The 12,448-nt window shown below is 43.4% G+C and overlaps 1 protein-coding gene across 2 annotated transcripts in view; it reads right to left on the bottom strand.

The window, feature by feature from the left end:
* Positions 1–684: 684 nt before the first annotated feature.
* CAPN9 (calpain 9) overlaps positions 685–12,448 on the bottom strand; it is a 30,785-nt gene continuing 19,021 nt past the window's right edge. Inside the window, exons 11-21 of one of the 2 annotated variants that reach the window (XM_009470897.2) lie at positions 12,060–12,217; positions 11,191–11,399; positions 10,539–10,575; positions 8,930–9,010; positions 8,374–8,431; positions 7,729–7,793; positions 5,283–5,351; positions 3,798–3,876; positions 3,012–3,128; positions 1,911–1,969; positions 685–1,086 (exon numbers count right to left, since the gene is read on the bottom strand). In XM_009470897.2, the coding sequence (XP_009469172.1) occupies positions 1,060–1,086; positions 1,911–1,969; positions 3,012–3,128; positions 3,798–3,876; positions 5,283–5,351; positions 7,729–7,793; positions 8,374–8,431; positions 8,930–9,010; positions 10,539–10,575; positions 11,191–11,399; positions 12,060–12,217 (959 nt within the window). In that variant the 3' untranslated portion in view covers positions 685–1,059. Of the gene's footprint in view, positions 1,087–1,910; positions 1,970–3,011; positions 3,129–3,797; positions 3,877–5,278; positions 5,352–7,728; positions 7,794–8,373; positions 8,432–8,929; positions 9,011–10,538; positions 10,576–11,190; positions 11,400–12,059; positions 12,218–12,448 lie in introns of those variants that run through there. The other variant, XR_015708070.1, reaches the window with a different exon arrangement.

Raw genomic sequence — 12,448 nt, 5'->3', positions numbered from 1 at the left:
TGATTCATTATAAAATAGACATAAGTTATGAAGATAATCATGGAAACAAATCCTATGAAGATCTCTTAAGTCCCTGGCTGTTATTACTGTTATTTTTAAGTCAGCACCGGCTACCCACATCACATGAATAGTACTATGTAAGTCAGACGCAAAATAGCAATACCTGCAGAGATCAGGGCCTTACCAATGGATACATTTAATTAATCTAAAATTATTATAGTTGCTTTTCTGGAGCATGGTTGGTGTGGGACACAATCTCGGACTGCCTGGAGGAAAATGGCTCCATGCAAGAGCTCACTGTCTCGGGGGCCACGTGTTTCTCCGAAGATGAAGGCAAGCTGCGTGAAACCCTGCGGAGACTGGCTTGTGGGACACGCTCTGGCCACAGAGCAAAGTGTGTAGCACAGGAACTTTGTTGGTAGCAGAGGAAGGACTAAGGGAAGGTGAGACGCAACAATTTTTCCCTAAATTAAACCCGTGATGAATGTCAAACCTTAGCTTAAGCATTCTTCTAAGGAAGCCTGGATCAGAGACCTCTGTCATAAATATTCAGGGATGAATTTTCATCCATATATTCCCTAGTCTTCCTTTGTTGGCAGCCTATCAGACTGCAATTCATGTGGCTACGACAGGTGACTTGTTATGTAGCCACACAGCATGCCTGAAAATAAATTCCAAACTGAATGAAGTTTTATGCAACCTTATATTTTCAAAAGCACCTTACAGCAATTTGTAGCCAAGCAGCAATAAAGACTTTGAATCACTGTAGTCTGTGTTGTGCTGAAACTAAATGCAATCCTATTATTTCACAAAAACATGTGGTCACTCAGGGACATCAGTTTCAGTCTGCTTGAGAGGCTTTACTAAAAATAAAAACAAAATGTGATCTGACTATTGAACTCATCAACAGGGCTGGAGACCAGAAAGGATGGGCAGCACGCGTGTTCATCTGCATGAAATCTCCTGGTAAAGTTTGCATGCGAAAGGGACCTCAGCTGCTGGGGCAGAAGTCTTGGCAGCAATGTTGCAAGAAACTCCCAGCATCCAAGACGGACTTCTTCAGATGTTCATTGCCAGGTTGATAAACTAATATCAGAAGAAAGACCAACTTTACAATAAATGATTTCAGGCCCTTCTCCCTTTCCCTCCCTTTCCCCAAATGAGAGAGAGATGTTCAAAACCAGTGCTTTGCTCTGAATTGACCCCATGCAGGAAAGAGGACCTTTGCTCACTAGGCTTCTATCTCCTGTCACTAAGGAGAGACCTCAGACAGCATTTACTTCTGTGTTTGGAGGGAAGCAGGCAGAGCTCTCCAAGTGCTAGATGCCAATAACGACAGTGATTTTATTTGCACCCCAGCAGTCCGTATGGAGTCCCACATTTGTTGTGCCAGGGAATTCAGTGTGCCTTGCCCCAGGAAGCTCTGGTTTAGTGTAAAATGAGAGACAACCCACATATGCAACAGGGAGTCAAAGAGAGAACACGAAAATAAGAAGCCTGTGCTGAGCAGTGTGAGAAGCTGATGATGGGCATGCACAGGAGAGGCTGATCTGAACTCCTGGGGGATTCAGGGAGACTGAAAGACCCCCCGTCCCCATCTGCTGCCTCCCCTTTCCCCCATCAAGAGCTGGCACCCGAGGAAGGAAAAAGCAGAGAATCTGGAAAGGGGGATGGGAAGCTGTGAATATGCCACAGGGCAAGGAAGGAAGGAAATAGCACGGAGGAGATGTAATCAGTGCATGCACTGTAAAATCCCAGCCCTGCTAAAGCCTATGGCAGATGCCCCCTGCACTCTCACGGACATAGATGTCACCTGAAGTGTTGTGCAGAAATACTCTGGTTCTTACAAGAAGACAAAGCTCTAGAGAAGCCCTATCATTTTGTCAGTGTTTATGAAGCCGTGCTCATACCTCGCCTATATTCAGGTTAATGAACTCCTTGTTTTTCGCACTCAGTGCTTGGAATACTCCTGAAATGAAAAACAGGACACCGGTGCTATAAATACACCTCATTCATATTCATACATGAGCTTCCCATCCTACAACGACAGTGGCCGTGCCAAGGAGAGGGAGGGCCTGGCGCAAAGGCGGATTGCTTAGGATTGCTTGGTGGTGGTAGCTGCTGCGACAAAATGAAGTCCTTGCAAGAGGAAATGTCTTGCTGACGTAAGGCCTTTGTGCAAGTCTCACTTCAGACCTTGACTGGAAGAGGGTGTCCTGGATGTGCTAAACAGTCAGATTTGGATGATACTCCAAAATGAAGCCAAGGAATTTGCCTTTCTTTATATAGCTTATTTCACTTTTCTATCTATCTATCTCAGTAATTTAATACTTCTATTACCACAGACTGAACCAGAAAGTAGAGAGAAGAACAAAACAAAAAAACAAATCAGTCAAGAAAGTTGATTTTGCTTCTCAAAGAGTGAGCTGCATTTGATTTGAATTTGGAGCCACATTAATGATCACTTCAGCATTTATCCAGCCATTTTACCTATCTCTACTACTGCTGCTCTGGAATGAGAGTGACCCTGTACGCAACTGAATGGAGACCTAGGGTGCCTCGATGTACAGGGAACCATATCTTCAGCCAAAAGTGGACAAGTTATGTAAAAGGTACAGGAGATACCTGCCCAAGTGCATGCCAATTATCTCTTGCATGAAGCACAAGCAATATTTGAACCTTGAACTTCTGTGATCCCAAATTAAGCTCGTGGGTGAGCCACAAGGAAGGCTATAACATGGACTTTGCCAGCATTCTTCACGTGCCTTCTACGTTGCTGCAAAGTTTATGAAGCAGGCTCTATTCACATGGGGAAATTTTCCGTTAGTAGCAGAACATTTTTCACTTTACAGGAGAGAAGCCATCCCAAAAGCAAATGCTAAACACAGCTCCTTTCTGTTAGCCATGTACACACTTGATCTCAGATATTGTGCAATATGCTCAACGACAGCTGAAAGTGGAACAATTTTTTTTTCAAAGGGGAAGAAATTCCAGAGGAAGAAGATACTCACGACTTGCATTCTCTAAGCGAATTAAGCAGTTCAGAAAATCATCAAATTCAATCTGGAACTGTTCGTCAGCGTATCGGAGGACAATCAGTTGCAGCAGATAGTTGTTGAGTTGGTATCCTTCCCAAAGACACACGCACAATGGAAAAATGAGCAACCTCGTGGGCCAGGGAGGAATCTGCAGATCTCTACTAACTAATCTTGAAAACCGGTTAATAGGAGGATACTCTGTGGCACACATCCATCCAGAAAGCGATCTGACCACAAAGTTCTTTAAGCTTGCAATGAATAACAAACTCTGAACAAGAAATTTTGCTGTCACTGCAGTTTCTAGTCCATGCACTTTGATGTGTGAGGGCCCATTCTGTCTCCTAAAATTTGTAGGGATTTCTGCAAAACTAGGTGCTTTAATAAAAATAATCTGTGATGAAATACAAATGCACTGACTGCTCTTCATAACAAACAGCTTACTCACTGCTCCTCCAACCCTTGAGTGGAGATGGACTCTGAAGTGGTTTGTTTCAGGGTCTAACCCTGCACATGTGCAGCCCTGTTGAGTTTAACAGAGCTCAATAAAAATGTAAAGATTGTTCTGACTGACTGCCCTGCAGGGTTGGGGATACCTGGGGCAAAATTAGCCCACTCAATGTCCTCTCTAGGCACCCAGGTCCTATCTGGGGTTTAGACCTCCTCTCTGTTCAGGGGCACCTGGTCTGCGTAATTGGTTGCAGCCGCCTTCACCCACAACCGATCTGCCTGACAGGTTTCCCAGATAAAATGCAGTCTTACCTGCAGCTTTAAGAGCACTGCGAAACTCATAGGAGGACATGGAACCAGATTTATCAAAGTCAAATTGAAGAAAGATATCCTGTTATGAAAGGAGCACATGGAAAGTTCAGTATTTGCATATGAAAGGGAGCAGAGATATGGCATAGAAAGGCAAGGTGTTTATCTCTAACTGCTTAGCATAAGCATTTAAGAAAGCTGACAAGACTTTGGTCTAGATCCAGCCTGATTTTGTAACTGAGGAGCAAATCTAGGTCCCAATTCTCTTTGTCATATGAACAAGTTGTGAAACTTAAACAAGTACTGCCAAACCCAAGCATTCAAAAATAATGAGTTGCTCTTCATAAAAAATTCCACGATTTTTTAAAAAGTTTTATTTTATCTGGGAAGGATGTATTGTTCTTTGTCTCTTAACTCTCAAAGGATGCATTTTCTTAATCTCTTCTTCTGTTTTTCTCTATAATTCTGAAGGCTAGAGACAAATTGTTTGACATGAAATTAAGATTGTCACTTACTCATTTGCTTCTAGGTGTAAAAGATCTAAACAGCCACATTCATGGTACAACCAAGAGAACTGATACAAATGGTTTGAATTTTGACCTAAATATTAAATAATTATTAAGCTGGAGTTAAATTCCATCCTTTTAATGAAATGACAAAAACAACTCTCCCTTGGAATATGAGTTATTTAGAGCTGTCGTCACATTCAGCTTAAATTTTTCCAGCAAACATACATGCAAATCTTCCTACAGGACACAAGGATTTCTCAAGCCCCCTTGTTAAAAAACAATGTGTCCGTTGTTAAAAGAGATGTGGTATTTGTACCCAGAAAAAGTGTTTGCCATTTCTGACGGGCTAGACAAGAAGCAGAGAACTGCATATTTTGAATGCTTGGGTGAAGCATGAATTAAGAAGAAACTATTAATGACCGTGAGGAAACAATTATGATGTCTTTACTTGAATATTCATTCTGTGGCCTGATTCTGCGAGCCTGCTTATTCTTACTGCCATAGACAGTGGCAGGGAAATGTGTTTAAAATTAGAACCAACACTTTCCCAGACTTCAGTACAGTTGACTCCTGAGAGATCAATAGTGGAAATGCAGTGACTTAGGAAATGATTGTTTCCTATTAGTCATGAATCATCACTTTCTTCTTCTGTACGACAGCAGTAATGGAAACTCCTTGAGTTTCATTTTGATTGGCTTGCTTATTAGTGCCCATTGCATTCTTTATCCCAAACATAGTTGAGTTGCTTACAAAAATCTCTGCTATTTCTAGAAAACCATTATGGTTTAGCATCATGGAAAGCTAAGAATGTCTTTGACTATCCAAAACAAGCCCCCATACTTTTAAAACATTTGTTTTGAGTTAAAATTCGTGGCTTGTAAACTCTCCTGTCTCCATTTTTGTCTGCACATACATAATAAACTATGCAGGAAATAGCTAATGAAATGGAGCAACAAATACAATGAATAATGTCACCTACTATCCATTTCTTCATTTTTTCCCAGAAAACTTTGAACTCACTGAATTCCAGTTTCCCGTTGCCACTAGTCTGGTAATCTGAATTAAGGAAAAGGATTTTTTACATGAAGGTCCAAATTCTGTCTGAATTTATCAGCACTGTTCCTTTAAGCAGAAAATGTTAAGTTGCCTGGAAAGCCTACGGTGCCACTGAAACCGATATTGGGATTTCTCATGAGGTGCAGCTCGAGCAGTTACAGTCATGGCTGTGGCTGTGATACGGAACATTATGTGATATAAAAACACAGCTGAGCAATGCAGGCTCCACAGAAGAAAGAAAGACAGGTTATTCTAAGGCAAGAACAGCTTTGGATGTAAATGGGATATAAATGATTCAGAGCATTAAATTACCTGGTTGAAACAAATTGCTACTGTACTCAAAGGAGTTAGTCAACCAACGTGCTATTCGGTATTTTTATCTAGAGGCCAGGCTCTGTTGCAATAGCTCAACCAAAAATTAATGGGAGTTGTGGGGTGAGGGTGGCAAAATCTGGTTCTTATGGTCTGAAAAAACATGTCTGTATAGCAGTTCTGAGAGGCAGTGATTAGATCTGCCTGGCCTTCCCTCTGCCCGAAGTGAGAGGGTCTTAATACTTATTTTAATGAGTTACTGATGTCACGCAAGCACAGCTCACTTGCAGGATGGGGCACTTGCTCTGAAATGCTAAATAAAGAATGGGCCCATTCCCCTTCCCCTTTCCATCTTACTTGCCAGGACAAAGCCCTTGCTCAGATGGACACTAGCTCAGCCAGCATTCACAAAGGTCAAAACATGCCAAGTGGGGTCTAGGTAATGCCTGCTGTTATTTAGGCACCTACACTGGTGACATTACTGAGGGCACCCACAGATCCCAAGGACTTTATCACTCCTGCAAAAGTCTGTCTTTTTACCCAGCCAGGTTCTTCTTCCTGGGGTCACGTAGAACTTTGCCCCCACTCCATGCCACCGCATGGTGACTATAGCCAGGGAATTTAGTGGCGTATGACATGGAGGGGACTCTGCCAGTGTTGACTCAGGTTTGCATTTGTGTCATTTTGCTCCTCCATTGTGCTCCAAATACCATGTCCAGAGTGGAATGGTTGTGTCTGTGTTCCTTGTGCTTTCAAAGTAGAGGAAGAGACGTCTCCCCATGTATTCAAAACTGTGTAGAGATTTCCTTGGAAGCATTGCAAATCACGGAAACTATTTAGTTATATCCTAAATAGTAAACCTAGGACTGTTGCCATGCTCCTAGGTCAAGTGCAGACCCTGGCTCTGTCCCAATACCATGTAAGGATGAGATGTGAACATGGACCAGCTCCCTACTGAAGCTCAGTTTTTAAGGGAGGAAATTTAGGACTGGTCCCCTTTTTCTCGTTGCATATGCATGGTGACTGATCTGCACTGAATTTTAACATTATGGACATAGCTTTAACAGGATAAAGTTTTGTCTGTTTTGGTTTTCTGTTAGAAATGTTTGAGAGGCTGTTACCTCTGTCATGGACTGGAGCAACAAAAGCAAAAGATAAGAACTTCTCAGCTGAACAAGCAAGACATAAACCAAATGTTAGATACTTGCCTTGTTAGGACTGTATCTGTTTTGTCTCCTGTGTAGCAAAATTGTCTATCAGGAAAGCATACTGCAAAAAATAGCTCTACCTGAGGAGAAGCCATGCTAAGCAAACTCATCAGGCACCAGAACACTGCAAAGGACAAATCTGGTGGGGAAGTACCAGGGCTGTGATTCATCTCACCTAATGTCTGAGCAGTCATTTAGCATCCCTCACAGTTAGGCACATCCAGAACAAGCATAATTACACCATCCTTTTCACAGTCTACAGAGGAAGTCTAGAAAGCTGGCTTTGATGTAGACACCTACACCACAAATGCCTAAATTTGGACAGACTACTCTCGCCCACATGTCTGCTTCTTGGAGATCCAGGACCTAGCTGAAAGACCAGATTTTCCAGCTTTTAGTCTGGTTGTCAAAAACCCCACAGCTTTGATATCAGTAATTTTCAGGACTCTGCTGATCCTTAATTTCTGACCCATAACTTGCATGCACAAGTCTGGTGAATTTAACCCTCCAGACAACAGACTTTTCTTGACTTCACTCTTCTAGACCTTTTTCAAATAAACCACAGCTTGAAAAATGCACTGTTCTATACAGAAGTAATTTGAGATTTCAAAGTGCTCAGCGTTAAAGCATCTCCCTCTAAGTCTGTAGTAGAAAATGGTCTGTCTTGAAGCTCCTAACCCTAAATTTCTAAAATAAAAATCAGGATACAACTTTCACATAATTTTTTTCTTTGGGTAGTGTTCTGTCATGACATTACCGCATCCATCTCTGATATCCATGACAGGTAATGTTATGGACAATTATATTCAGTATTCATTTAATCTCACAAGCACTTATTCAAAAGGATACATCCATAAGAGAAATGATATTTCGGCATGAAATGAGACTTAAGTTCTTGAATTTTATGTTCTTTGCTGAAAAAGGACAATAATAAGAAAGAAGTCATTGGGCAAATCTGCCTTTTATAAACTGGAAGTAGAAAACAGGCTTTCACAAGCAGGGATAGCTGACTCTTAGCCCTCATTGTGGGAGGACCTGTGCACTGGAAGATGAAGACAGCCCTCACTATAGAGAAGTCACAGTCCAGACAGAAGAGGTATTTACTGAAGATGTGACAGGAAATACTGTCCTTGTTTTGTACATCAGGAGATGAGGTTCACAGAGCAATAGGTTTCCCATTGCACAAAGGGCCTGTAGCAGGGTCATGAACTACGTCCGGGTGTTACAAGTCCCAGCCCAGTGCCTGCCTCTCCACAGTGGAGCAGTAGTGCAAGGGAGAGCTGGCTTCACGGAGCTGACATGGATCATGCTGCAGGCAGGGCAAGCTCGTGGTTAGATCACAGACCAGATGTTTTCCTGGCTCTGCCCTGGCAGGCTGGAGGATACCAGGCAGGAGTCGTAACACAGGCTTTATTTTTCCATCTGTAAGTGAATTTAATGGCAGCTTTTATACAGTTCTTTACAGCCTGTAACTTAGAGGTTATCAGCACTTACTTTTCTTTAATACAGCATTCAGAACATATTCGAGTTCTTCTGCAGATATCTCCATGTCCTAAAGTAAAAAAAAAGTGCAGCATCTGTTACTTGAATGTTTCTGTAATCAGACATATCAAAACCACCAGAAAACACAAACATCACCCATCTGTACTTTATTGCAACTCAGGAAAAGAGAACCATACAAAAGCCAGAAAAGGCTGAAAACTAAAGGGCTGACAAAATACAGGAGTGCTGCTGTGCATAAGGCTGTCTGAAGGAGATCTCAAGTGGGAACCATTGATTCAAAGAAAAATAAACTGCAGCTGGACACTGAACCAGGTAGGCTGCCTCAGAGTTTGAGTTCTAGCCTTGGTCCTCCTCCTTGCTCAACCAGGGACTGCACCCTTCTCCATCTAGACATAAGGCATGGTGACATCTGGTGCCCAAACAACACACTACAACTAAGCATACTCCTCCCAAAATGTCATTTTCATTTCACCTGGCCCTGGGTGGGAGCAGAAGTGTCTCCCCTCTTTCTACATCTTGCTATGACCCACAAGGCTTTTGCACTCACCTTTCCTGAAATATGCTCAAACAGTGCCCGGAACTGCTTTTCTTCTTCAGTTTCTTGTGGGCTTGGGGTTGGGTTTAGAGGCTGCAACATCAACCACACAAGTCATTATAAGGAGTGTAAAACATGACATTTCTCCTGTGCATAGCCCCTCTGTGCATCAGGGGACCATAGTACTTCTTAAAATAAGGGTACACATGCTCCTGAACTAGACCTGAGCTACCACAACCATCTAGCTGCCCAAGGGGAGTCTCATCCCCTCATTTCCTTTGCCTGGGCAATTGCGTAGTGTGCCATTGCCTTGGCTATGTCAAAACCAAGAGCAACCATCCTGGCAAACACCTCTCCTCTCATCCCACCCCTGTACCACTCTGCTTCCCCAGTCCTTCAACAACCACAGCTCTACTGAGCTCTTTCCAGCAGCATCGTCCAGAGACTTCTCGCCCTTCTTGAGAGCACCAGCCAGAGGTGGCTGCACCTTGGCATGTTACTCAGCGCCATCCTGAGCTTGGAAGTGCTTTCAGCTGTCTGCCAGCTGAGTGCCTCAGTGCAGTCGCAGGGGTGTAGAGACCAGGCTTCAGTCTATGCTGATGAGCAGAGAGATGAAATAGCATAGAGCCACTGCTAAAGTTGGGGTGACCATGTGAACAGAGAGGAGCTCTTGGGCCACAAAAATGGGGAAAATGAAGGCAACAGCACAGCACAGGAAGCAAAAAATTGGCCTTTGTTTTCTCTACCCACAGGAGATACAGCATGGGTACTATTTAGCGTACTATCACCAGACTGGCCCTGGTGATGCTGCTTGGCCACTAACACTTTTTTTGACCATATGTATGTTTCTCGCTTCCTTCTGCTCAAGTTTGGATTCAGTCCCTTCATGATACTGGGACAGGTGAACAGATTTACTTTGCTACTGAACATGGCCCTGAGATCCCAGAAATGGAGACGCACTTATTAGCTGGTCCCTGAAGGAGAGTTTTACTGAAGAGGGACACATGAGATCCTGGCTTAGCTTGTTTGCATGGGAAGGTGCACCAAAATTAATGGCTTATTTGCAGGGATACACTTAAACAGGAGCTGACTCAGACTCAGCTGCAATTACTGCTCAGCAGGCAGACCAGGCCGTTCAGAAACAAAAAGAATTTAATAGTTTCAGTAGGCACACGCACGTATCAAGCATTCCCTCCCAAGCTCTGCAAATATTGATAAGTAAAATAAAGATATTTGTATGAAAAATGAATGCAGGTCTGTGGACATTCTCTTGCCTCTTATTTTTTCCTAATAAATGCAGTTTTAATAGATGTGAACAGCCACGTGCCTCCCCGGTGCTAACGGGTGTGCTTTCAGCACGCCCATGGTGGCTGATACCCGCCTCTGCTGCTGGCTGACACCGACTGCCTTGAAGCGGATGCAGAAGCAGAACGATTATGATTTTGATTGTTACAGCTCTTTTACCATATTCAGCAGAATTGACTGTTTCAGTCATATACACAAAGCTGGCAATTGTGTTACATTCCTGTGAAATGAACGTTTTTTAGCCAAAGACAGTAAAAGCACTGTGTGCCAGCTTCTGCTGAGCTATTCTCTTTCTATTTTAACTCTGTAGACTTACCTCAGGGAGATCAATGGCAACGTTTTCATCTAGATCCCTGCAGAAAACAAAACCTTATTTGGAATCTGAAGATATTCAACATCTGCTTGGGGTGGAAGCTTGCTTATTACATTTTCCAGAGGTGAATGATAAAACTGCATTTTTTACTGAACAGGTTACGTTTAGATAAAATTCATCAGACAATCAGATTTTTTGCACTGTTTAGATTTTGGTATAAGTCCTTAAAAGAGACTTTAAACAGGACTCAGGGAGGGCACAGCTGTGCATGCTGTCTGCCAAAGAATTAATCTCATTGTTTATTCATTGTGCACACACTTTTTCCTCAATACCCTTTTTTAATATAAAATTGTCATTTGGACAAAGTTTGGGAGGAAACAAACATGAAACAAACACTGCTGGTGTTCCCAAATGGTATCGGGCAGCTAGCAACTCTTCTTTGTCAAGCCTCCAGCAGATTCACCATGGCAAGCCCTATTTCCCCACCTCTTAAACTCCTCTCCAAAAAAAGTCAGGTTTAGTAAAAATGGGCAAATGCAAAAAAAACATCAGGAGATTTCCATGCCAGGGTTCTGCTGTAGGGCTGGGTGCCCGGCAGCCACTGGTCCCACACACAGGCGAGCACCGGAGGGCGTGGGGCTCGCTGCTGACTTACTCAGTGATGGCCTTCTTCTCAGAGAAAATCCTCAGGCAGAAATCTGCCTCCTGGTGCGGCTCAAATGTGGTCGGAACAAGAATATAATTGCCTGGTGGTAGCTTGAATCGGTTAGATACTTCCCTTAAATTAATGTAGGTTTTGCTCCTGGCCTTGGAGGGGTGGTACCTGAAGAAGTCTTTGCCCAAATGTCCGTCTCTGCCGGAGCTCTAGGAGGGGAAACAAAGGCAGTGCTGCACTGGCTGGGGTGTGCTGGGGGCCATACTTGCCTCTTTCCCAATCACAGAGCCAAACTCTGCCTGGCACAAGCCTCTCCCCCAGCTGTGACCCTGACTTTCATCCCTTCACCCAGGTGCTCGCAGCAACCTAGCTCCCACCTCATGGCAAGGACCCGTTACGGGTGGTCCTTTCCTATCCAGAGGGCAGTCTAAGAGGACTCTGGGGCATTGTCTTCCCGTTTAAACATTCCCTGCCATTAAATATCACCATCCCAGGCGGGGTGTCACAGAGCAGTGACAACAGATTTGCCAATCCCAACCTCACTCAGGGACAGGCACCCTGGTGTGTGATGTGCCCCAAGAGGCTCGTAAGAAGCAACATCCCCTCTCCGGGAGCCAGGCAGGGGATGACAGAATCATGGGGCTGAGTCGTCTATCCTGGAAACCCATGGCCCCACAGGGACTCCTAAATTCTCCTCTGAGAGGACCCCATCCTAACCACGTCAAAATTCTGTGGGGTTTGATGTAACCGAGAAGGCTATTTTAAGAGCAAGGGCCCTAAAAATACATGATGACTGGCAGGGGTACAAACCCAAGGAAAGATGCTAATACTGATAGTACAGCTACTGCGCTGTAAAAGCAATAGAGTACCTCATAAATAGAGTAGCCAATGGTTAGCATTTCAGCGCCAAACTTCTTGAGTTTACGGCGATCCTTTTGCATCAGTGCTGCTATGAATGTGCAGTCATCTTGTCCATCGTCTTTCTCTGTCAAATGTAGTTTGATTTGTGGATTTGTCCAGAATGTCTCTGCCAATGTAAAGAACACCAGAGAGTTTCTTGCCTCAGAATAATAATACCACCACTACTAGTACTAAAAAAAAAAAAAGAAGACAAAAAGACAATTAAGCTGAGGTTTTGCTCAAATTTAGTTTTTCCATTAGCTGTCATGCTTCTTCCCACTAAGCTCTGCAGAAAATAAGCCAAAACCCAAAGTCCTTCATGGAACTAGGTGTAGAAAAGATTTTAGGCCTGATATTT

The sequence above is a fragment of the Nipponia nippon genome, unplaced genomic scaffold (assembly GCF_047370975.1).
Source record: "Nipponia nippon isolate SJK-2023a ecotype South Korea unplaced genomic scaffold, ASM4737097v1 scaffold_4, whole genome shotgun sequence".
Classification (NCBI taxonomy): domain Eukaryota; kingdom Metazoa; phylum Chordata; class Aves; order Pelecaniformes; family Threskiornithidae; genus Nipponia; species Nipponia nippon.
This window is presented reverse-complemented; position numbering and strand designations above follow the sequence as displayed.